The 26,916-nt window shown below is 40.2% G+C and overlaps 1 protein-coding gene across 1 annotated transcript in view; it reads right to left on the minus strand.

Annotated features, from left to right (window-relative positions):
* LOC139473641 (multidrug resistance-associated protein 1-like) overlaps positions 1 to 26,916 on the minus strand; it is a 55,740-nt gene that overhangs the window by 10,559 nt on the left and 18,265 nt on the right. The window contains exons 8-25 of the mRNA XM_071256319.1: positions 24,435 to 24,713; positions 23,339 to 23,516; positions 22,100 to 22,420; positions 20,971 to 21,108; positions 17,292 to 17,438; positions 13,686 to 13,770; positions 12,606 to 12,672; positions 12,291 to 12,417; positions 10,230 to 10,406; positions 9,879 to 10,046; positions 9,422 to 9,623; positions 8,883 to 8,991; positions 8,264 to 8,426; positions 5,286 to 5,520; positions 3,438 to 3,748; positions 2,614 to 2,813; positions 1,466 to 1,592; positions 635 to 736 (exon numbers count right to left, since the gene is read on the minus strand). Of these exons, the coding sequence (XP_071112420.1) occupies positions 635 to 736; positions 1,466 to 1,592; positions 2,614 to 2,813; positions 3,438 to 3,748; positions 5,286 to 5,520; positions 8,264 to 8,426; positions 8,883 to 8,991; positions 9,422 to 9,623; positions 9,879 to 10,046; positions 10,230 to 10,406; positions 12,291 to 12,417; positions 12,606 to 12,672; positions 13,686 to 13,770; positions 17,292 to 17,438; positions 20,971 to 21,108; positions 22,100 to 22,420; positions 23,339 to 23,516; positions 24,435 to 24,713 (3,136 nt within the window). The remainder of the gene's footprint in view (positions 1 to 634; positions 737 to 1,465; positions 1,593 to 2,613; positions 2,814 to 3,437; positions 3,749 to 5,285; positions 5,521 to 8,263; positions 8,427 to 8,882; positions 8,992 to 9,421; positions 9,624 to 9,878; positions 10,047 to 10,229; positions 10,407 to 12,290; positions 12,418 to 12,605; positions 12,673 to 13,685; positions 13,771 to 17,291; positions 17,439 to 20,970; positions 21,109 to 22,099; positions 22,421 to 23,338; positions 23,517 to 24,434; positions 24,714 to 26,916) is intronic.

Raw genomic sequence — 26,916 nt, forward strand, 5'->3', positions numbered from 1 at the left:
ATCAATGGATTGACTGGTCTAGACTCAAGTATACATAGCTAAAATATCGCTGAGTGGGGCATTAAACAAACCAACCAAACCAAACCAATATTACATGTGTGTGAATCCACATGATGTTACACATTTGTCACACGGTGTGTGTATAGTCATTATTACATGTGTACTTTGTATGAATTGTTTTATTTGATAATTTCTAACTGTATGGATAATCTAAATCTACAGGACATAACTGTGGACATGAGCTGAGGTGGAATTGTCGCATTCAAGATTGGTGTACTTTTTCGCGATGTGCATGCATGTGTGTATGTGGCTTCTTGTACTAGTCCAGACTTATGCTGGTTTTATAATGCTAGCCCATTGAGATACCATGCAGCAGTATAACATGAATACTCAACACAGAATACTAACTCTGAGCTGACCAGCTCCTTAATGCCGAGTACCAGGTAGGGTAACTAGTACTATCTTTTAATGACTTCCACATCAACCTTCCAATCTCGGAGCAGACGCTCTATCAATGTGACCTCGGAAGTGGCCCTGATAGACATGATGTCACATGACAGCGGTAATGACAATATGGCTACGTGTTAGCTTGAAGACACGTTCTAATGTTCAAATCGGATGTGAAGTATTTTACCTCCTCCTTGAGCTGAGTGTACTCCTGTATCCTCTCCACTGACACGATCATCGTCTCCACCTCCGACGTCAGCCGTGTCAGGAACGTCATGACGCCTAGAATCTAAAAGACAGAAAATTGAAAACACAGATGATGTGGTTTACCACAAACAAGGTGCAATTAATAAGGGGTCTCAACTTATATACACATCATTGAGTTTTTACAAAATAATTAAATAAAGTTCTTATGGCTACTGATGTTCTTAACACCACTAGATCTATTTGGTTTTGACAAAGCTACACAATACAGTGAAAGTTTTACTAAAAGTCTTAGCAATAAGAGAATTTTCACTATGACAGGATCCAATACCATATGCCCTAAATATTATTAACGTTCATAGCAGGGCTAAAAACAAAATCAGATAAACAAAGAGTGAGTGAGTGAGTATTGTTTTACGCCGCTTTTAGCAATATTCCAGTAATGTCATGGCTTCACCAGAAATGGGCTTCACACATTGTACCCATATCGGGAATCGAACCCGGGTCTTCAGCATGACGAGCGAACACTTTAACCACTAGGCTACCCGACCAACCCAGATAAACAAAGACATACACCATACACAACATTAAGTGATATAGTAATGAAGGGGGAACAACGGTCAAAATGAACACAATAGCCTGGCATGACTTCCTGCAGGTGTCTGGACAGATACAGTTCCCCATTGCAAAGATCTAGCATGGTATGTCTGGCAAGCCAGTCATTGAAGTAGGTAAAGATGTATGTGTAGCCATTAGGGCACATGGATAAAGCAGATGTGCAGTTGAGTTGTGACTGTATGTTACCGTAACTGACCTCTGTGGCGTATGACAGTGAGAGTCCAACAACTCCTCCGGTCACTGTGTCCCGAGTGACCACTGATAGAACTGACGCCAACAGGACGATGATTGCCCCCAAGAATTCCATACGGACACTGACCCACCTGGACAGGAGATTTGAGGATGTTGATAATTGTCAAGCACAATATGGCTCAAAATGTAGTCTACCATACAGAATTGTTCTTCAGCAACCAACCACTGAATTGTCTAGATCAGACTGGATTATGTATGTAGCACCCTCATTAGTTGGAATATACCAACCAACCAACCAACCAACCAGCCAACCAAACAAATATGTGTTTCAAGTGTCTCCTTACATAATGTTGCAGAAATATTATCGATTTTTATATTGCTGAATTAAGAATACTGAAAAGAGAACATAGTCATTCATTTATTTAAACTTTTCACAACTTTTTTTCCTGGTTACCCTGTGACAAAAACACCTGGCTTCTGGTAATTTGATGCTTTGATGTTTTCCAGGATATGCACCTGTGCACTCACATCAATTCCATTCGAGATAGCAACACAGTGGCATGAAAAATGAAAATCGTTGACTGTGGACTGGGCAAATCAGTCGGTGAAAACATTGGCCACAATTCACATTATCGAGGCACAAAGACCGTTTTTCAGCCAGGCCTCAGAGTCTTACCAGTGACCACCCAATCAGATTCAGATGTAACCACAAATGGCGACATGGGGACTCATCTAAGCTAACCAGGATCTCCACGGGGAATAAGGGAGATAAACAAGTTAGAAATGATTACTAATAATTGGAGTCAGTCGTAATTACTTAATTCCATCTAAACGATTGAAGTAATATAAAGAGTGAGTACAAGACCACAATGGGATACAATATAACTTGTCCTAGTTCAAACTGTTCATTCAAAACTGAAAAAACTTTGAAATCACATATTCGTAGTTTGTAATATTTCATAAAATGGACACAAAAATCCAATTAAGTTGTTCTGTGCATATAGGCATGAGCTAATCAAACACAACTATCATCCTGCATTGTCATGTGAGTAAATATTTATGGTTAAAATCGTTTCCTTGTCCTTTGTGTTAAAATTGATTATGCGTTTTCATTGTTTCATCCCAGTTCTCATGGGCACGCCTGAGCCTGACCTGCTCGCTGCGATGCTGCTGTAGAGGTATCTGTTGTTGGTGTCAACCTTGGACTCAGATTCCAGGATAAACCGGTCCTGGGCCTTGTATGCCCGGATGACGCTCGCTCCTGACAGTGTCTCGCTGAACTGACTGGAGATGGGGGATCGTGTCTTGGACTCCAACCGCTTTAACTGTCTGGATGTGGTGACGTAAAATCTCTGGAAGAACGTTTCAGTACATCATTAAAACAATCTGTTTGGTATACTTAAGTTTGGAGTAATATCTATCTTTATGATCTGAAATGTACAAGTATCATGGAAGTCTGAAACAAGGTGAGGCGAAAAGGGGTTTAACGTTGCGTCCCAAGATTCTTGCACTTATATAGCAATGTGCATGCATGTGTGCGTATATGTAGCTGTTTGTACTAGTCCGGACTGATGCCGATTTTATAGTGCTTGCCCACTGAGATACCATGCCACAGTATAATATTAATACCCTACTCAGACACACTATACTGACTCCGGCAGGACTATTCCTTGTTTTAGCCCCTTAATGATGAGTGCATAAAAGTACCATCTTTAACGTCTTTTGCTACGACAAGGCTGGGGATCGAATCCCAGACCTTTCGCTAATCAGGCTACAGAGGTGGTCAGTTGGAAACAAGCACAAAAAACTGTGGCCCTATAAAGACAAGAGAAGTTACAATTGACTTTTTCTGTTTTAAATCTACCATGTTGTTAAGGGAAGCATGATAACTGGCGACTTATTCTTCTCAGGATTTCACAAGCAAGATTCTGTGGTCCCATTCTGCCCCAGATGTCCCACAAGGGGAGACAACCCACCTGGACAAAGACAAACAGGATGAAGAGAGGAACAAGCGGAGCCATGAAGATGGGCGTGGTGTAGCTGATGATGATCACCGTTGCAGCAAAGCGGGCTGCTAAGTCTGTCCAGATCTCCATGGTGATGGGCAGCTGGTTGTCCAAGACGTCGCAGTCCTGAGAGAACCTGTTCACGATGCGGCCAATCGGAGTGGTGTCAAAGAAGGACATGGGAACTCGGAGGACATTGGTGAGCATCTTGTGATGGAGGATGCGGGATGCATGCACGGATCGGATGTGGATAAGGAAAGCGAAGCCAAGGACAAATAGAGCTGTGAATAGACAGAGGTTTGTGATCTGTTATACTTCCCCTAACACAATTCTTTTGATTACTATTTGAGTTGTTGGCAGCATGTGACATATTATTTCAGCAACAGAAACCAAATCTTTTTCATAGTCATGCATCTCCCAATAACTTGAAGATACATTACCGTATTCGACATAATAAGCGCCAAGGGAGCTCTCAAAATTAGGAATAGGGGGTTCTTATTAGAATATAATTTTGGTGAGAAAAAAACAACAGAGTTGAAATAATTGTTAATTTCGTGGTTTATGCTGACAGCCTGAAATGACACAAAAGAAGATACATTATAGATATATATTCCAGAATTTAATTGCCCATTTTAAAGGTGCATAGTATACATGAATAAATAAGTCTTATGTACATTGATCAATCAGAAGGGATGCTAATTGGGATTGTTCACAAGCCACTATATTAGCAAATATCGCTGTGGGTGCTTATTAGAGCGAGGAGCTTTTTACGTTGAATACGGTACTCATCTCATAAAAGTGTTTGTCATACATTAATTATTACTGTCCCTCAATCTTGAAATTCTCTTTATATAATTGGTGCAAAATTTCTGGTGTTCACATCAAATTTAGTTTATAACAATTTTTCCCCTTCTAAACAGTACCATATTCTGGGCATCTTGTGCATAGGAAAATATAAGTAAAAGGTTTCTTGAGAATGGTAACATTTTTGCCTTCACTCAAATGCATGAAAATATTGATGTAATTACCTGTATATACAATGTACATTGTCTGACATATGAATATCATTTTTGATATACAGGAACAGTTTACATAAAGTCCAGAAATAAATAAGTTCACGTTTTTCATTTCCATAAAAGAGAAACATGTTAAATCCTGACTATTAAAAAAAATGTTATTTGAAATAACACCGTTTTGTCAGAAGTGTGTGCATGACAAAGTTGATCTGGTTTAAGGCCATAAACATGATGATGCGAATCAGCATTTGTTATCACACACTCAAAAAAGTTTATCATCCTAATCAGGGCAACTCATCTAAATTGATTGCAACAAGCTTAAGTATATCATTGAGGTAATGCAAAGCATTAGACCCCTCAGTAACCTTTGCTCTCCATCAGTGACGAAGGTGGGTGTGTTTAAACAAGTTAGCAAAAAAAATCAAGCACACTGTTCAATTATTTGTTTTATAGATATTGAAATATTACACTACGTATTCAAACGCACATTGGTAATAAAAACAAATACAAATCTAATCTTGTTCCTTAAGTCCTCTCCTCCACAGAAGCCGAAAGAAGCCTTCTGGGGTACTATTGCTATATTTTTCATTTTTCCTACTCCAAAGATGTGATATACGCCCATGTCATAGTCGTTGTCCTGCCTCCTCTCTGATTAAGTATTTCTTGTATTCATCAAACTATCAGTTGATACGAACCCTGTAATACTCCAAGGAGCTCATATATTCCCATTTAGTAGTCGTTGTCCTGCCTCCTCTCTGATTAAGTATTTCTTGTATTCATCAAACTATCAGTTGATACGAACCCTGTAATACTCCGAAGAGGCCATATATTCCCATGTAGTAGTCGTTGTACTGCCTCCTCTCTGTGCTGTTGGACAGAAGGCTGGTGTTGCCAAGGTTGACGTCGTCGGTCCACTGACTCAGCCAGATTTGGCCCCACACCTGGAAGACCTCGTACAACACATACATGGACACGCCCAATACCAGGTTCCCAATACCTAGTGCTTTCATGTAGGTCAGGTACACCTTCCATTTCACCTGAGATACACAAGAAGGCATCATTATCCTAGCAAGGCTATACTTGCTATACACAAACATTTACATTGTCAGCACTATGGCATAGGCGCACACTCCATTGTAATTGCATCATACCAACATTAATGCATTCCTACTCCCCAGCAAAGCGTTCTTTACAAAAATATAATTTTTGAAGTTTTTGTGATTATTCTTGAATCTCAATTTACTGTAAAAGATAAAAAATAATATACTGGTATTATAAATAGAAGTTACAAAATAATTAAAACTGATTAAAAAATTTAAACTGATTAAAAAGATAAGGCCAAAGAGAGATTTGAACTTAATTCCATGTCAATCATACTTAAACATAAAGATGTGCTACAGTGTTGACCAGAGTTATTCCCCTTAGCTATATCCCATTTCTCCTCCACCAGAGGAGCTGCTAGATCAAGCTAAAGATGGTCGTCTGCTAGAAGAAGGCAGAGTAGTTGAGAGATTTTGAGGACACTGATCAACAGCGCATAATATCACTAAATCTTTGGAAGAAAAGGGTAGGCTAAAGTTTCTAGGTTGAGGCTGTCAATATTACTGAAAAGCTTTTACATTATGTGGTCTCTGTGGCTTTCACTCTCAGTCAATTAAATATTCACATTTACTTATTTGTGTTGTATTGTATCTATTGTAATAGTATTTAAATATCAAACACATCTTAACTCCATCCAGGAGCAGTGTTCAAACTTCAGGGGGTCCTTTGGGATTTCTGCTGTATTGTTTTAGTCTGGGGACACACAGTGTCCTGCAATCTTGAGTTGTTAACTGTGTCTCGTGTGGGGTACTATAACCTATCTGTTGAAGCAACTGTGGGATGCTGTCTCGGTTGAAGCAACTGTGGGGTACTATAGCTAACTGTTGAAGCAACTGTGAGGTACAATAGCTAATAGTTGAAGCAACTGTTGGGTACAATATCTAACTGTTGAAGCAACTGTGGGGTACAATAGCTAACTGTTGAAGCAACTGTTGGGTACAATATCTAACTGTTGAAGCAACTGTGGGGTACAATAGCTAACTGTTGAAGCAACTGTGGGGTACAATAGCTTACTGTTGACACAACTGTGGGGTACAACAGTTAACTGTTCAAGCAACTGCGGGTTTATTATAGTTAATGGTTGAAGCAACTGTGAGGTACAATAGCTAACTGTTGAAGCAACTGTTGGGTACAATATCTAACTGTTGAAGCAACTGTGGGGTACAATAGCTAACTGTTGAAGCAACTGTGGGGTACAATAGCTTACTGTTGACACAACTGTGGGGTACAACAGTTAACTGTTCAAGCAACTGCGAGTTTATTATAGTTAATGGTTGAAGCAACTGTGAGGTACAATATCTAACTGTTGAAGCAACTGTGGGGTACAATAGCTAACTGTTGAAGCAACTGTTGGGTACAATATCTAACTGTTGAAGCAACTGTGGGGTACAATAGCTAACTGTTGAAGCAACTGTGGGGTACAATAGCTTACTGTTGACACAACTGTGGGGTACAACAGTTAACTGTTCAAGCAACTGCGGGTTTATTATAGTTAATGGTTGAAGCAACTGTGAGGTACAATAGCTAACTGTTGAAGCAACTGTAGGGTACAATAGCTAATAGTTGAAGCAACTGTGGGGTACAACAGCTAACTAGTAAAGCAACTGTGAGGTACAACAGCTAACTATTAAAGCAACTGTGGGGTACTAAATCCAACTGTTGAAGCAACTGTAGGGTACAATAGCTAACTGTTAAAGCAACTGTGAGGTACAATAGCTAACTGTTGAAGCAACTGTGGGATACTATAGCTAACTGTTGAAGCAACTGTGGGTTTTTATAGCAAACTGTTGAAGCAACTGTGGGGTACTATTGCTATAACTATTAAAGCAACTGTGGGGTACTATAGCTAACTGTTGAAGCAACTGTGGGGTACAACAGCTAACTATTAAAGCAACTGTTACAATCTGAACGGAAGTTATATTAATAAAATACCCAGGACATTATATAAAATTTAGTACCCTACAGTTGTGTCAACAGTTATAGCAATAGTACCCCACAGTTGCTTTAATAGTTAGCTATAGTACCTCACAATCCCTGGGATATTATATAATATCCCTGACACAACTGTGGGGTACTAAATCTAACTGTTGAAGCAACTGTGGGGTACTATAGCTAACTGTTGAAACAAATGTGGGGTACTATTGCTATAACTATTAAAGCAACTGTGGGGTACTATAGCTAACTGTTGAAGCAACTGTGGGGTACTATAGCAAACTGTTGAAGCAACTGTGGGGTACTATTGCTATAACTATTAAAGCAACTGTGGGGTACTATAGCTAACTGTTGAAGCAACTGTGGGGTACTATAGCTAACTGTTGAAGCAACTGTGGGGTACTATCTCTATTGCAGCATCTGTATGAATTGGAGAAAACAGGCTCATGAGGTTTTGGTAGACAGAGCATGCCCTGAGGAGAGGGAAAACCAAGAGGGCGAAGCCCCCGCGGTTTTTCCCGACGCCCAGGGCATGCTCTGTCTACCAAAACTGAGGGAAAGTGTTTTTCCATGCTTATAAACCGAAAAAAGAAACTTAAAACAACATTTATTACAACGTCCCTGTTTATGAGATTTAACCCGACTGGAAAGTAAAACCTCACAATAGGTTTTAAAACCTATAGAAAGAAGTCTCTTACTTAATAGCGATCCCAATGAATAGGTTTATAGGGCATGTACATTACCAACCTTCCCAACTTCCACCTCCTCCTCCTCAATGAGACGATCTATTTGGGGAGTCTGGGTTGGAACAGCATTAACTTTATCCTTAAGCTTCATTCTTTCTCTCGGTGCCACCTGGTGAGCAGGATCGATCGACTGACTGTCACTTCCACTGAGCATCGATGACTGTCTGGCATCGACAATTTCAGATTTTAGATTTTAGATGTGTGCAGGAACAATGACAAGTCATTACACAGGTAGAGGTGGATATTTAAGCTTTGCTCAGATACCACGGAACTGTAGTCCAAGCAGGCTCTTTTGAGAAATTGATCATCTCTGTTACGAAACGATGATCTGTTTAAAACAGAGATTCTGCTAAACTCAAATTCACAGTGAGGAAAGTAAGATCAATCCTTTCAAGGACATCAGTGGAGCTTCCTGGATACCATACCTGTTCTGGGCAGGAAATATGTCACTGACCTGGTGACCTATGTAACTGACCCGGTGACCTATGTCGCTGACCTGGTGACCTATGTCACTGACCTGTGACCTGGTGACCTATGCCACTGACCCGATGACCTATATCACTGACCAGGTGACCTAAGTCACTGACCTGGTGACCTATGTCACTAACCTGGAGACCTACCTTCTGATTCTGCTCATGATGTGACCCCTCATCATCTCGTCTCCAGATGTCTCTGTCTCTGACTGCACAGATATAAGTCGCTCCAACATGTCCTTCCTGATTGCCTGGGCTGAAATTTAGATTTCATTTGTCTTATTCTGCTGCAAATCATACAAACAGTATTGTTAAAATGATGAATTTCAATCGTCACAAAGACTTCTCGTCCAACATTTTGCCAGACTCACATCATTGGGTTTTCATTTGTTCTCAGCACAAGGCAGTAGATTAGATTAGAGTGACTTTCCAAGGCTATACTAATAATAGATATTTAAGTGAAAGACAGTCCAATTTGGCATTAGACCCAACTCCCTCATTTATGTGTTTCGTATTATAAGACTGGGCAATACCTGAGACTTTGACCTCACAGTTTAACACTTTATCCACTGTATTGCGTTATTCTATACATCTGGGTTTTCATGACAAGCAGGTGATGGTCCCCTTGAATTGCCACAGAGTGACAGCTTAGCGGAACATTTCTAGTAACAAATCTGAACACTTACCATCCTCCTCCTCTTCCTCGTCCACATCACTGTCTTCATTATTATGCTGAGTGAGATAGGTGGTCAGAAACTTGGCAAAGGCACCATCATGAGTCATGAGTTCCTCATACGTTCCAATCTCGGAGATCTGGCCATTGCTCAGAACAAGGATTGTGTCCACTTGTGGAAGCCAGTGGACTCCATGGGTGACCAGGATACGAGTCTGCAAAATGAATAACACCCAAGTTCTTGTATACAGGGCATTTGAAGTATGACAAGGACCTACCGTAAACATTTCAGTTGTTTTAGTTTGGATGTGCACTCTCCTTGGAGCTAAGAAGGCTGATCTAATAATTGAAATGTGCAAAATTTGGATGTTGCTGCTTTAGTGCTGTGTTTAGTGTGCCTAACAGTATAATATATATGATGTACCAAAATGTCATGAGAAAGGAGACAGGTTCTTCTTGTGCTGTAGTACCTTTGATTTTAACAATCCGTCACGTCCTACAAGCTTCTGAAAGATGTGTTTGCCAACATGGCTGTCCACGGCACTGAGAGGGTCATCCAGGAGGTAGACGTCAGCATCGTTGTAGACGGCTCTGGCCAGAGACACTCTCTGCTTCTGTCCCCCACTCAAGTTGATGCCCTGATGACAAAAAAGAACAAATAGAATGTCATCTTTTATGGATATATGAAAGGTTTTGTGAAGAACAAGAATTAAACAATAATCCAGAAGTGTCAGGAACAGAGCTGGTTCCTATACCCAATGACAACTTTGTTGTGGCAGGAATTACTATTGATGAAACCCTTTCTAGTGGAATATATTCACCTTTTCTCCTATTTCTGTTTGGTCTCCTCCTGATAATATTTCCAGGTCTTTGTTTAAAGCACAAGCACTGACAACTTTGTCATACAGTTTTCTGTCCATGTCCTTCCCAAAGAGGATGTTGTTCTGCAGGGTGTCGTTCTGGATCCAGGCTTGTTGAGGAACGTAGGCAATACTTCCCTGGCAAGAATTGCAGACAAACTTATTACCTCTAGTGTTTTTTAAATATTTGATGAATGTAAATCAAGGATATTAAGGGTGAGGGGCATTGGGGTAGCCTAGTGGTAAAAGTGTTCGCTCATCATGCAGAACACCTGGGTTCAATTTCCCACATGTGTACAATGTGTTAAGCCCATCTATGGTGTCCCAGGCATGATATTGCTGGAATATTGCTTAAAGAGGTGCAAAACCATACTCACTCATTCAGTCTGACTGTTAAGATTAAATGTAGTTTCTAAGTATACTTACATTCAATAATGCTGCATGGTGGAATAAATGCTTTTTTTATTTACAGAAATTCTGCAGCTTTCATTATAATATGAGAACAGGTTCATACATTGTCTACAGTATTTTCACCTTTCCTAGAAGAGACACCAGTTATGTGGGTACGAATGCCAACTATGTAAATTCAAAACAAATATTCACTCGGCACAATATATCACAGTTTGTGAATTACATTTTGTGGTCATCTGGATTTTTGGACTCCTGAAACCATTTTCTTTAGTGAAAACAAGTTTTTCATTTTGGTCAACAAAATGTGCTCTGGCTGCTTCAATATAAATGACTTTAGTATTGATATCTTCATATTTTAACATTTCTTAAATTCCATGCTATACCTGCATGATTGGAGATGAATAAGTGAATTATTAGATGTATCATATTTGAAGATATTTTCAAACAGTCCACACATCATACTGAGTTGGGTATGACGAGCATGGTTTTTCCTTCCCCTTTAATGATCTTCTTAAAATTGTTACCAGTGAAGCTTAATGAACCTTCAAAATGGCATGGGCATAGAAGCTTGGGTGGTTCCATGGTAATGTGAGTGAAACACTATTAAATGCAGTGTTACACCCAACGTCATTGATGGATGAATACCTCTCTATCGCCTCCAGTATTGACAGCAGGAACACGGCCCCGCTCCATATCTCCACCCTCTCCTGCACCAGCCCCACTCAAAACATGCCCAATACATCTGTCCTGTCCCAAAGGTGCCCAATTGGAAATCCCTACCTGCCCAACATTCACCCACTCCAACCTCATCAAAAATCTCCTGACAAACCCGTCCTGTATGCTCTCCCCCTGCACCCCCTCCCAACTAAAACACCTACCACACCATCATCTGCCAGACCCAACTAAACAGATCCCTCCACCTTCTCCATCTCCCCCAGCATGGCAGACAACAGGGAAGACTTCCCACCCCACCTACCACACCAACATCTGCCAGGCCCAACTTAATAGATCCCTCCACCTTCTCCATCCCCCCCAGCATGGCCGACAACAGGGACGACTTTCCGCCCCACCTACCACACCAACATCTGCCTGACCCATCTTTTCAGTCTCCACCCTTGCTGAACTAGGCTGGTATCATGGAGTTACATTTTGGCTGGACTAACAAGTCTGTGCATAGTCCAATAAAAATCTCGCACCAAAATCAAAATCCAGTTCGTAAGCTGTCGTGCAGATTTCGTTCGATTGCAGGATTTGCAAAGCATGTGCACCGCCAACTCGTTGTCAGCAGATATTTTCCAAATCTTTTCACGTTTTTTAATCAAGGTGCTCACATGATTTGATGCATTTCGCGATGTGAGACCCGTTTTATCACAATATAGATCTTGATTTTGTGTGAAGCAAAGGCAAGTGATACGAGAGGTGGAATCTGATTGGTCCATAGGAGAGGCTTAGAAGGGACAAAAATGGTAATAGACACTGGTGGCACTACGATCAGCCCAGTAATTCCAGCCTAGTTCAGCAGGGGTGGAAACTGGACTTTTAAAGTCAGTTAACTCTCTTGCCTCGGGAAGATGGCCTGACCCAACTAAACAGCCTTCTGGCATAACATACCTTCATGTTGACAAATCCCTGCACCTTCTCCATCTCCCCCAGCATGGCCGACATCAGGGACGACTTCCCCGACCCCACCTGACCAACCACTGCCACCAAGCTGCCTTCAGGGATGTTGACATTGATTCTTGGGAAATGAGACAAATACAATAAAGTCTTTTGTTTTTCAATTCAAATTAGAGTATAAACATTCTTTGTCTTAAGCTACAATACATGTCTATGTATCTACACTATAGATTGCATGACGTAAATGTATAACAGTTACAAGTCTACATCCATCTGGATGTAACAAGAAGCACATGTGTGATGTTTTACTTTTGCAGCCATGGGTCAAGCTCAGGTTCCCAGGTAAAAGATGCATTCTCCATGGTAACAGCATGATCTGTAAAAGATTGAAAAAATCTACTTACAAGAAAAATAATCAATTTTAATTTGCATCCTTATTCTGTAAGCAGTCTTCAGAGACACCTAGCTAGGATCAAGTACAAAAGTTCAGCACTGATATGTGTGGAGTTTTCTTGCTAAAGGGCAAAGGCCACGTTTACAATATATGCTAAAATCTGATCAGATGTCTGGGATTCTACATGTGAAGTAGGCCTTGTACTTCAGGGCAAAGGAAAAGAAGAAAGGTTTGTAACAGACAGAGAGACACACCATACATGCCATATAACATTGTGCCCTCTAGTTTCAAAACTCTAGCCAATGTCTTTTCATTTTCTTCAATGCACAATTTAGCTAACCTTACATTTACATTGTGGTTTTATTGTCATCCGATATAACTGTATGTTTAAATGTGAAAATGACATTTCAAAAGAACAAAAGTACATCTAAAGTTATCATGTGTCTGGGACATACTTTGTTTAGATACAAAAAAACATATTTTATTAGTATTCTCATACAATTATGTATTTATTCACCTCTGACAACGAACGTATACACTCGCAAACCTTACAGCTGGTAAGAGTGAGTGAGTGAGTGAGTTGGGTTTAATGTCACTTTTAACAGTATTCCAGTTATATCGCAGCGTGTCAGCTTAATGTGGGAGGAAAGCCTGAAGTGATGCAGGTCTCAGTCGTTTACCACTTCGGTGAAACCCACAATCACGGGTATGGTGCTGACAAACCTTGAAACATAATCGGGGCGAACCGGGATTCGAACCCACAATCATAGGTTTCTGGCGTGCCCAAGGGACGCAACTCTGCACAGCGAATCGCGGCGCCTTGGACGACTGGGTTGACCGTGCCCCCAGTTGGTAAGACATTGTGTTCATAACCCTCACTATGAATTAGGAAAGAAAAAAACTGATAACATACACCACAACTCTATGCCTGTGGCTGATTTGAACGTTCACTTTAGCTATTCATGCACTGGTGGCATCCATACAACTGAACTCACCAAAGTGCTGGCTGTGTGAAATACTAGATTCATCAAGGTCATCATGACTCAGGAACTTGCTTATCCGCTCTAGGGATACTTTTGCCTGGAAACATCCAATGAGTCATGGCATTTGTTCTTTCATATACATGATGAGTTAGAAAATAGTGAATATCATACCGCAGCTAGGGTGGTCGGGTGGCCTAGTGGTTAAAGCGTTCGCTCGTCACGCCAAAGTCCCGTGTTCTATTCCCGACATGGATACAATGTGTGAAGCTCATTTCTGGTGTCCCCCCACCGTGATATTGCTGGAATATTGCTAAAAGCGGTGTAAAAACATACTCATTCACTCATACCGCAGCTGTCAGATCCATGGACCTTTGAACAGTATTCCAGTTATATCATGGTGTGTTAGCTTGATGTGGGAGAAATTTGACATCTATACCTTTTTGGTGAATCCCACCAGCATGGTCTGATGTGTACAAACCTTGGAACATAATCAGGTGAAATTCGGATTTTAACCCACGATCATAGGTTCTGGCATCCCTGAGGATCAAGGAATTGAGTACATCAGACAACTGGGCCATCGGGGCCCACTTATTATAAATGAATTTCACAGATTTTGTAAACAGCTGAGGACTACTCATAAATGATGGCGTGTAGGCCTTTGTCCTTTTAGCTGTGACCATCCTCAAATGCATGTCTTGTTTTGTCATGACCCTTCCCAAGGATGCACAACCTGCCACGTTTCATGACCTTCCCAAAGATGCACAACGTGCCACATGTTTCATGGCCTTCCCAAGGATGCACAACCAGCCACATGTTTCAGGACCTTCCCGAGGATGCACAACGTCCCACATGTTTCATGACCTTCCCAAGGATACACAACCTGCCACATGTTTCATGACCTTCCCAAGGATGCACAACCTGCCACATGTTTCATGACCTTTCTAAGGATACACAACCTGCCACATGTTTCATGACCTTTCCAAGGATACACAACCTGCCACATGTTTCATGACCTTCCCAAGGATGCACAACCAGCCACATGTTTCAGGACCTTCCCAAGGATGCACAACGTGCCACATGTTTCATGATCTTCCCAAGGATACACAACCTGCCACATGTTTCATGACCTTCCCAAGGATGCACAACCTGCCACATGTTTCATGACCTTCCCAAGGATACACAACCTGCCACATGTTTCAGGACCTTCCCAAGGATACACATCCTGCCACATGTTTCATGACCTTCCCAAGGATGCACAACCTGCCACATGTTTCATGACCTTCTCAAGGATACACAACCAGCCACATGTTTCATGACCTTCCCAAGGATACACAACCTGCCACATGTTTCATGACCTTCCCAAAGATGCACAACCTGCCACATGTTTCATGACCGTCCCAAGGATACACATCCTGCCACATGTTTCATGACCTTCCCAAGGATGCACAACCTGCCACATGTTTCATGACCTTCCCAAGGATACACAACCTGCCACATGTTTCATGACCGTCCCAAGGATACACAACCTGCCACATGTTTCATGACCTTCCCAAGGATACACTACGTGCCACATGTTTCATGACCTTCCCATGGATACACAACCTGCCACATGTTTCATGACCTTCCAAAGGATACACAACCTGCCACATGTTTTATGACCTTCCAAAGGATACACAACCAGCCACATGTTTCATGACCTTCCCAAGGATACACACAACCTGCCACATGTTTCATGACCTTCCCAAGGATACACAACCTGCCACATGTTTCATGACCTTCCCAAGGATGCTCAACCTTTCAAAACCTTCCCAAGGAAGCTCAACCTGGCAAGCGTGAACACCTTGAGGATGCATAACCTGCCATGTTTCATGACCTTCCCAAGTATGCTCAACCTGTCATATGTTTCATGATCGTCTCGAGAATGCACAACCTGCCATGTTTCATGACCTTCCCAAAGATGCGCAATCTGCAATATCTTTCATGACCTCAACTATGCACAACCTGCCATGTGTTGCATGACCTTCCCAAGGATACACACCCTGCTATATGTTTAATGGCCTTCTCAAGGATGCACAACCTGCCATATGTTTCATGACCTTTCCAAGGATGCACAACCTGCCATATGTTTCATGGCCTTCTCAAGGATGCACAACCTGCCATATGTTTCATGGCCTTCTCAAGGATGCACAACCTGCCATATGTTTCATGACCTTCTCAAGGATGCACAACCTGCCATATGTTTCATGACCTTCCCAAGGATACACAACCAGCCACATGTTTCATGGCCTTCTCAAGGATACACAACCTGCCATGTGTTGCATGACCTTCTCAAGGATGCACAACCTGCCATATGTTTCATGACCTTCCCAAGGATGCACAACCTTTCAAAACCTTCCCAAGGAAGCTCAACCTGGCAAGCGTGAACACCTTGAGGATGCATAACCTGCCATGTTTCATGACCTTCCCAAGTATGCTCAACCTGTCATATGTTTCATGATCGTCTCGAGAATGCACAACCTGCCATGTTTCATGACCTTCCCAAAGATGCGCAATCTGCAATATCTTTCATGATCTCAACTATGCACAACCTGCCATGTGTTGTATGACCTTCACATTGATACACACCCTGCTATATGTTTAATGGCCTTCTCAAGGATACACAACCTGCCACATGTTTCATGACCTTTCCAAGGATGCACAACCTGCCATATGTTTCTTGGCCTTCTCAAGGATGCACAACCTGCCATATGTTTCATGGCCTTCTCAAGGATGCACAACCTGCCATATGTTTCATGGCCTTCTCAAGGATGCACAACCTGCCATATGTTTCATGACCTTCTCAAGGATACACAACCTGCCATATGTTTCATGACCTTCTCAAGGATACACAACCTGCCATATGTTTCATGACCTTCTCAAGGATGCACAACCTGCCATATGTTTCATGACCTTCCCAAGGATGCACAACCTGCCATATGTTTCATGACCTTCTCAAGGATGCACAACCTGCCATATGTTTCATGACCTTCCCAAGGATGCACAACCTGCCATATGTTTCATGACCTTCTCAAGGATGCACAACCTGCCATATGTTTCATGACCCTGCACTGATTCAACCCATTCCCCCAACACCCTTATAAAAGTAAGTGAGTAATTTAGAGTTAACACAGCTTTGAACAGCTTCATTTACATCAATGCATCTCAGGTTAATGTGGGTGGACAGCCAAAACACTTTGGTGAAATACAAGGGGGAAAGGATTGGTGCTGACAAACCAAGGATCAGGTTGGTTGGTTAGTTTGTTGTTTAACGATGCACTCAGCATTATTCCAGCTACATGACAACGGTCTGTAAATAACTGAGTCTGGACCTGACAATCCAGTGATTGACAACATGAGCATTGATCCACACCATTGGGATCGATGACATGCATCAACCAAGTCAGCGAGCCTGACCACACGATCCCTTTAGTTGCCTCTTACGTCAAGCATGGGTTGCTGAAGACCTATTCTACCCTGGATCATCACAGGCCCAAGGATCAGGTAATAAGCTGAGTCTGTTATTACAAGTGACAGGTTCCTTATAAAGTTTTATATAACCTGCACACATTATAAACTCACTCGGACAATATCTGTAGCAACCATGGGGACCAGATTTATGGCTACTCTGAAGACGTTGAAGTAAGTTATTGCCACGAATGTGGTTTTGGCATCCAGGTAGTGAGATGGTGTGATGAACACGTATGTGACTAGCGTCGCCAAGGCAACCTACATGAGGAAAGATAAAAATATTGTACTGTGGTTAGTTCAGCAGAAATGCATCAAAACATTTGTTCACCCAGCATAATTGGGTAACTGGATGAGATGCATACAATCATTCCAGCACAGCCCCTATTATATACACACTGATCCATGGACAATTCTATTAAAAGTGTAACACTATCAGCATGCTTTTAGACATTTCTGGTGAATTGGTTGGTTGGTTTGTTGTTTAACGCCGCACACAGCAATATTCCAGCTGTATGACGGCGAGTCTGGACCAGACAATCCAGTGATAAATATCATGAGCATCGATCCAGGCAATTGGGATCGATGACATACATCAACCAAGTCAGCGAACCTGACCACCCGATCCCGTTAGTCGCCTTTTACGACAAGCATAGTCACCTTTTACGGCAAGCATGGGTTGCTGAAGACCTATTCTACCCTGAATCTTAACGGGTCTGGTGACATAAACATTATAAGATTCATGTATAGTAAATATTAGTATCATTCATAGTAATTATATGAACACTTAATGACTTGTAAAGAAGTTTCTAGAAAGTCATTCAATATTTTCACTGCTTCTTGCAGAAATGAAATATTCTAAAAGCATCCATCATTGTTTTCAGATAGATTTGACAGTTGCAAACCTTAATTTATATGACTCTATGATACTGTCGACTAAAATAATCATTATTATGAAAGAATGATGGATTGATGTATCAGGTCTACAATAATGCCAGTTTACTGGTAGAGAGGCAATTTGTTTTTGCTGTGATAGTAACTTACGTATCAGGCAGTGACGATTGATAATGATAGTGAGAGTGGGTAGCCTCATTCTTTTTCATTGTGTGCTACCAAACTTCATCTAGGTATTAGGTTTTTGAACACAAAGCCATTGACATGAATTTGGTACTTTCTGAGAAATAGTTTGACAGGTTTCACATAAAATCCATACATAAGAACACAGTATTTCTCAAATACTGTTGTGAATGAACAATCTGAAAGAAGGAGTACTCACAAAGTATGGAAACTACTAATGATTGCTGTTGTGAATGAACAATCTGAAAGAAGGAGTACTCACAAAGTATGGAAACTACTAATGATTGCTGTTGTGAATGAACAATCTGAAAGAAGGAGTACTCACAAAGTATGGAAACTACTAATAATTACTGTTGTGAATGAACAATCTGAAAGAAGGAGCACTCACAAAGTATGGAAACTACTAATGATTGCTGTTGTGAATGAACAATCTGAAAGAAGGAGCACTCACAAAGTATGGAAACTACTAATGATTGCTGTTGTGAATGAACAATCTGAAAGAAGGAGTACTCACAAAGTATGGAAACTACTAATGATAGCTGTTGTGAATGAACAATCTGAAAGAAGGAGCACTCACAAAGTATGGAAACTACTAATGATTGCTGTTGTGAATGAACAATCTGAAAGAAGGAGCACTCACAAAGTATGGAAACTACTAATGATTGCTGTTGTGAATGAACAATCTGAAAGAAGGAGTACTCACAAAGTATGGAAACTACTAATGATTGCTGTTGTGAATGAACAATCTGAAAGAAGGAGTACTCACAAAGTATGGAAACTACTAATGATTGCTGTTGTGAATGAACAATCTGAAAGAAGGAGTACTCACAAAGTATGGAAACTACCAATGATTGCTGTTGTGAATGAACACTCTGAAGGAAGGAGTACTCACAAAGTATGGAAACTACCAATGATTGCTGTTGTGAATGAACAATCTGAAGGATGGAGTACTCACAAAGTATGGAAACTACTAATGATTGCTGTTGTGAATGAACAATCTGAAAGGAGTACTCACAAAGTATGGAAACTACCAATGATTGCTGTTGTGAATGAACAATCTGAAAGAAGGAGTACTCACAAAGTATGGAAACTACTAATGATTGCTGTTGTGAATGAACAATCTGAAGGATGGAGTACTCACAAAGTATGGAAACTACTAATGATTGCTGTTGTGAATGAACAATCTGAAGGATGGAGTACTCACAAAGTATGGAAACTACTAATGATTGCTGTTGTGAATGAACAATCTGAAAGATGGAGTACTCACAAAGTATGGAAACTACTAATGATTGCTGTTGTGAATGAACAATCTGAAAGAAGGAGTACTCACAAAGTATGGAAACTACTAATGATTGCTGTTGTGAATGAACAATCTGAAGGATGGAGTACTCACAAAGTATGGGAACTACTAATGATTGCTGTTGTGAATGAACAATCTGAAAGATGGAGCACTCACAAAGTATGGAAACTACTAATGATTGCTGTTGTGAATGAACAATCTGAAAGAAGGAGTACTCACAAAGTATGGAAACTACTAATGATAGCTGTTGTGAATGAACAATCTGAAAGAAGGAGCACTCACAAAGTATGGAAACTACTAATGATTGCTGTTGTGAATGAACAATCTGAAGGAAGGAGTACTCACAAAGTATGGAAACTACCAATGATTGCTGTTGTGAATGAACAATCTGAAAGAAGGAGTACTCACAAAGTATGGAAACTACTAATGATTGCTGTTGTGAATGAACAATCTGAAAGAAGGAGTACTCACAAAGTATGGAAACTACCAATGATTGCTGTTGTGAATGAACAATCTGAAAGAAGGAGTACTCACAAAGTATGGAAACTACTAATGATTGCTGTTGTGAATGAACAATCTGAAGGAAGGAGTACTCACAAAGTATAGAAACTACCAATGATTGCTGTTGTGAATGAACAATCTGAAAGAAGGAGTACTCACAAAGTATGGAAACTACTAATGATTGCTGTTGTGAATGAACAATCTGAAGGATGGAGTACTCACAAAGTATGGAAACTACTAATGATTGCTGTTGTGAATGAACAATCTGAAAGATGGAGTACTCACAAAGTATGGAAACTACTAATGATTGCTGTTGTGAATGAACAATCTGAAAGAAGGAGTACTCACAAAGTATGGAAACTACTAATGATTGCTGTTGTGAATGAACAATCTGAAGGATGGAGTACTCACAAAGTATGGGAACTACTAATGATTGCTGTTGTGAATGAACAATCTGAAAGATGGAGCACTCACAAAGTATGGAAACTACTAATGATTGCTGTTGTGAATGAACAATCTGAAAGAAGGAGTACTCACAAAGTATGGAAACTACTAATGATAGCTGTTGTGAATGAACAATCTGAAAGAAGGAGCACTCACAAAGTATGGAAACTACTAATGATTGCTGTTGTGAATGAACAATCTGAAGGAAGGAGTACTCACAAAGTATGGAAACTACCAATGATTGCTGTTGTGAATGAACAATCTGAAAGAAGGAGTACTCACAAAGTATGGAAACTACTAATGATTGCTGTTGTGAATGAACAATCTGAAAGAAGGAGTACTCACAAAGTATGGAAACTACCAATGATTGCTGTTGTGAATGAACAATCTGAAAGAAGGAGTACTCACAAAGTATGGAAACTACTAATGATTGCTGTTGTGAATGAACAATCTGAAAGAAGGAGTACTCACAAAGTATGGAGATGCTGTCCAGGAAAAGGTGACAGCAGAGAAGTAAAGAGCAATTTTCCACAAGAAGTGAATCTCCATGTTACGTATTTTCTCAATCTTTCCTCTGAAAGATTCCTCCCATGCGTACAGTTTCAGAACCTGAAATGACATTAAAATGAAGGGGAATGAATGTTTAGAAATATATTTTACAATAAGCTTAATTGTGAAGATGAAAAATATCAAATAAATTTGAGCCTAGTTCATTAATTCATAAAATGAATGCAGGTAGTCAATATGGGTTTTTTTCAGTGTGAAAGAATGTGTTTAACAATTGCCTAATGTTAATTTGGTGTCTTATGAAAACAGAAATAAACAGTTGTCTTTTTTAGGGTCTTGAAAACAGGTGACACATGCAAATGATCTAGTCGGGTATTATTTCAGATCAGGGTATAAATCAGTGTGAAAATATGTAACATTTAGAAATTTTCTAATAATTTTGGGGTTTATTGGGGCATAAATGTAAAACTGGTATTCACAACTAGTTGGCACACTGTGTAATTCCGAATGTCACAGAAATGAGTACTATTGAAAATATCATAAATCTGACCCACCAGGAGAAAAGGGACCTTATGGGTGACAGGATACAATTGTGCTCTGATGTCATAAAGAAAGACGATGTCAACTTACTTCTGTAAAATATGCCATGTATGATGACTGTACGGAAATATCTTATTTTCCACCCTGGTTCGAAATGTAAAGAAAACATTATTTCAAAACATTTCAGCATACATTTCTACTTTCAATTACTCCAACATTATATCTAAAAACTTTTTACCAAAATACAATTTATTACATAAAAAGTTATAAGTCTGAAAATGGGAGTCCAAATTTATGGTGTCATATACTCCTGTCATAAATAAAATTGGAAGCTGGTGAATTGTATTTTTGTGTTCCTAAAATACTGTAGTTTAAAAATATAAGTCAAAATATGATTTTTTACCCATGAGGTCCCTTATCTCATGGTTTGGCCACAAATGTCATCATACTCTAAATAGGGTATCAGCCAGTTGAAAATAATAAAAACAATTCCAACTATAAATATATTGTTGAGAAGAGTCATATTCTATCTGACCAGTTTCCTTTCACTCACTTTGATCCCATTGAGCACCTCGCTGATCACCCGGATTCGTCTGTCCTTGCTTCCCATCATGCTCTGCTGCAGACTGTTCACTTTTCCCAGGATGAAGGCGTTAAAGGGCATCATGACAAGCAGGATGGCGAGCCCGGCAAACATGGCGTTGCCGACGGTCTGGTACAGGAAGTAGAGTGCCAGGATGATCTGGAGGGGGCTGGACCACAGGGCAAACAGGTACGTGATGAGGATGTTGATGTTGTTAGCATCCACAGACATCAAGTTGACTATCTCACCAACTGTGGAGTCCTTCTTGGCTTGGCTGTTCATTGTTAAAGACTGAAAGGGTTTGGGGAGGATGTGAAATAATGTTTGTGGGTAATATTCCAGCATTATTCAGACAGACTGTAAATAGTTGAGGTTGGGTCAGGCAAACAAGTGGCTGACTGCATGAGTGAGTGAGTGATATTGTTTTATGTCGCTTTTAGCAATATTTCAGCAATATCACACCAGGGGACACCAGAAATGGGCTCCACACATTGTACCCATGTGGGGAATCGAACCCGGGTTTTTGGCATGACGAGCTAACACTTTAACCACAAGGCCAACACACAGCCCATTGAATGAATGAGCATCAATCCATCCAAGGCCACACATTGTTACCCATGTAGGGAATCAAACCCGGGTTTTTGGCGTGACGAGCCAACACTTTAACCACAAGGCTACCTCACAGCCCATTGAATGAATCATTCGGAGCATCAATCCATCCAAGGTCACACAATGTTACCCATGTCCTATTCCCAGTGAAACTATCCACTGCAATGCTGTCACTGTTCACATTATAATTGTTTTTAAAATATCCTTGTCATGTGGATTTAGCCGTGTTAATATATAACATACATATAGCACTTGGCCTATGGGGGTGGTGTGGTCACTAAGCCTAGTGTTTGCTTGTCATTCTGAAAACCCGGGTTTGATTCCCCACATTGGTACAAATGTGTAAAGCATATTTTTGGTGTCCCGTGATATTGCTTGAATATTCATAAAAGCGGTGCACTCACTCACTCACTCACTCACTCACTCACTGAGCCTATATATATGGAAGGTAGCTGGGGTCATATGTCATTTTGAAAACTGCTTTTATGCCTAAACCTAAATCCTAAGTTGCGTATAACATGAAATTTGGTGTTTACTATATTTTCTAAAATTGCTGTATACAGTGCTTGGGTTCTGCCAACATATTATCAAGAAACATACCTTCCTGAAGATAACAGATATTAGAACTGCCCTTATCTTCATCCCGTAGATAAAAGCATCATATGTGACCTTCTGTATGAACAGGGACTGGACCTCTGATGACACAAACAGAGCTACAGCCAGCACGTAACCCTTCCATGCTGGGATGCTCGAGTCTTCAGTGAAGCTCACCAACTCTCTGCAAGGGCAGATACAGCATTTTCAAAAGGGAGGGGTCCAAAATATCAAGATCATCTCTCAGATATTTTTACTGACTACAACATACCACATTTGTTTTTTAAAAGGTTGGGGGAGGGGTCGGAAACCCTGGACACCCACTCTGGATCCACCTATACTCTGATAGAGAGGCAGATAATATGCTCTGTGACACAGAGGTCAGCGACCAATCTATCTTTTTGACAGAAATAACAGATATCCCTCTCTTCAACAGACAGAAATAACAGATAACCCTCTTTTCAACTGAAAAAAAGATAACCCTCTCTTCAACACACAGAAATAACAGATAACCCTCTCTTCAACAGACAGAAATAACAGATAACCCTCTTTTCAACTGAAAAAAAGATAACCCTCTCTTCAACACACAGAAATAACAGATAACCCTCTCTTCAACAGACAGAAATAACAGATAACCCTCTCTTCAACAAACAGAAATAACAGATAACCCTCTTTTCAACTGAAAAAAAGATAACCCTCCCTTCAACAGACAGAAATAACAGATAACCCTCTCCTCAACAAACAGAAATAACAGATAACCCTCTCTTCAACGAAAAAAAAGATAAACCTCCCTTCAACAGACAAAAATAACAGATAACCCTCTCTTCAACAGACAGGAATAACAGATAACCCTCTCTTCAACAGTCAGAAATAACAGATAACCCTCTCTTCAACAGACAGGAATCACAGATAACCCTCTCTTCAACAGACAGAAATAACAGATAACCCTCTCTTCAACAGACTCACTTTTAGGATAGTGTTATTTTCGTTGCTTTAAACTAAGCAGTGTACCCCCATCAGGTCCCCTATACAATGTATGAACCCTAATAATTCCTGCACATTTGTTCACTCCGTATATAGCTGTATGTCAAGGTGAACTTACCCCAGTATCTGTGGTGTAAACACGAGGAGTAAGTCATAAACTAGTTTGGGTACATGGCTGATTAGAATTGGAATGCCGAACGTCTTCACCAGGGCCCACAAAAGAGATGGGTATTTGTTGGGCTTCTTCGTTGGAGGGGATACTTTTTCCTCTTGGCTTGCATTGTAAGAGTGACTTTTGAAGCGCAGGAGTGGAGTTGACTCATCTGACGTGTGATGGTTGGTGAAATGGATGGAAGACTTGCCTTTCTGAAAAGGTTCTTTTTGTTTGTCAGATTTCCTGCAAAAAAACAAACTGTCAAACATCAAAATTAATGTGAAAAAAGTGAATGTCCCTTGCTTCCATTAAAGTACTGTCAGAAATGCTAGAAAAAATGCTTTTCTGGCATCATTTAATAAATACAAGTCATAAGGCTATGAAAATAGCATATATCAAAGTAACACAAATTGACCTAATTTAGCTTATCCTAACTGACACTGTGATTACCCTTAAAATGTACTTTTACGGGTAAAATGATGATAAACTTAGAAAATATTTGTGTGTTGTCATGCATGTATGAAATGACCTATAACCTGGGGTAATCACCTAACACCTGTCCCAAGGTGATGACCTCACACCGTCCCGTGCATTCTCCCAGGTGCAAATGTCACCGCGTTGGGGGTGGTCTCAAAATATTTCTGTTGTTATACTCAATTGACATGTGCTTTGATGGGTAGCAATTAAGGAAATGTACTGCATTATATTTGTTGGAAAAATGATGGAACATTTAAAAGCTATGAAACGTGATGGGTATTGGAAGGTTGTGGTTTTTGAATTAAGAAGTATTTTTTGTTCTACAGATGGTTTCTCTTTGTAGACGAATACGAATCTGTTTTATCACCCAAAGGTATGATAACTGGTTCAACAAGGCTGATGTCTAGCAAAGACTGCATTTATCCTCCCTTTGAAATGTGTGAGTTTGAATGTTGTGTTATGTTTTGCCACGAGCCCTTCACAGTTAGCCAAGAGGCACAATAGGTTTGAGCTCACAATGTCTGACTGGCATACTACATGACCGGGTGCCACTAATTGTATCTTTAATTTCCTTCTGAATTTTACGAGTCGAGGGTACCTTCTGAACATAAAGCTTGTACACTTTACCCTTTTACGTCTCGTTTTGTTTTTGAGACAACCCTTAAACCTTATTGTTCTATTTATCAATCCATAGACTTGATGGTATGAATTGAAAACTCCATAGCTTGGGCATTTCGGTAATTCAATCTATCTAAACAAATAAATGTTTACTCCCTTTCTCTAAAGTGTAAAGAACTTTCCTAATACAGACATGGCTATGCAAGTGTAATGTAACATGCATCATGGGAGCAGTGTTGACAAAACAAACGCAGCATCATTTTGTTATGTTAGAACAAAGTCACATGCTATATTTCCTCTAGTCCTTTTCATACTGCCATCATTGGACTTATAATAAATGTGAACAAACTGTTTTCGTTCAATTTTTTTCCCTGTAAACTTGACGATAGGACTTCTTGTGACTGAAATACTTCCAATCACTGGTAGATCAATTGGTAGTTACTCTATATTACAATAGCAACAGCCTGTGAATTTTTTTAATCCTTTTTTAACGTCAAAAATCATTTTTCTAGCATTTCCGAATGCTGGAAACAACGACACACTAAACAAGACAATGTAAATACTGCTCTGAATAATAACCTTAACCAAAGCCAGGACCCCTCCTCAGGAAGGTATATACTAGGTGATGATAAATGCATTGATATTTTTTAGAAAGAATTTTGATATTTTCACAGTATGTATCAAAAGAATTTCCCAGGACCATCTGGATAAGTCCATTGTAGGATGTCTTCCAATGTCAGTAATCTTTGTGCCATATTCAAGAGAAAGTATGACACAAAATAATTTACATTTAATAAATACCTCATATATAACCTTGATGTTTGGCATAAATGCAATTGGCATGTCATGTGGGAGGCTTGGTTAATATTCTTGTAAACATAAAGTTCCATACCTTTAGACGTAAATATGCTTAAGTGAGTGAGTGAGTGAGTAAGTTTTAACGCCGCTTTTAACAGTATTCCAGTTATATCGCGGCGTGTCAGCTTAATGTGGGAGGAAAGCCCGAAGTGATGCAGGTCTCAGACAATTACCACTTCGGTGAAATCCACGAGCACGGCTATGGAAACATAATTGGGGCGAACCGGAATTCGAACCCACAATCATAGGTTTCTGGCGTGCCCAAGGGACGCAACTCTTCAGTGCGAATCGCGGCGCCTTAGACGACTTGGCCACCCATGCCCCCAAATATGCTTAAGAAAATGACAAGGATATAAACATATTTTACGAAAACCTGAAAGCTGACCTTCACCTTGGACTAATCTTAAACAAAACGTCTCAAAACAATACCCCATTGTGTACAAGGTATGTACCAAGTTTAGTGATGATTGCATCAATAGTTTTGTCATGACCT

Source organism: Haliotis cracherodii, unplaced genomic scaffold (assembly GCF_022045235.1).
Source record: "Haliotis cracherodii isolate W230 unplaced genomic scaffold, xgHalCrac1.p SCAF_3, whole genome shotgun sequence".
NCBI classification, from domain to species: domain Eukaryota; kingdom Metazoa; phylum Mollusca; class Gastropoda; order Lepetellida; family Haliotidae; genus Haliotis; species Haliotis cracherodii.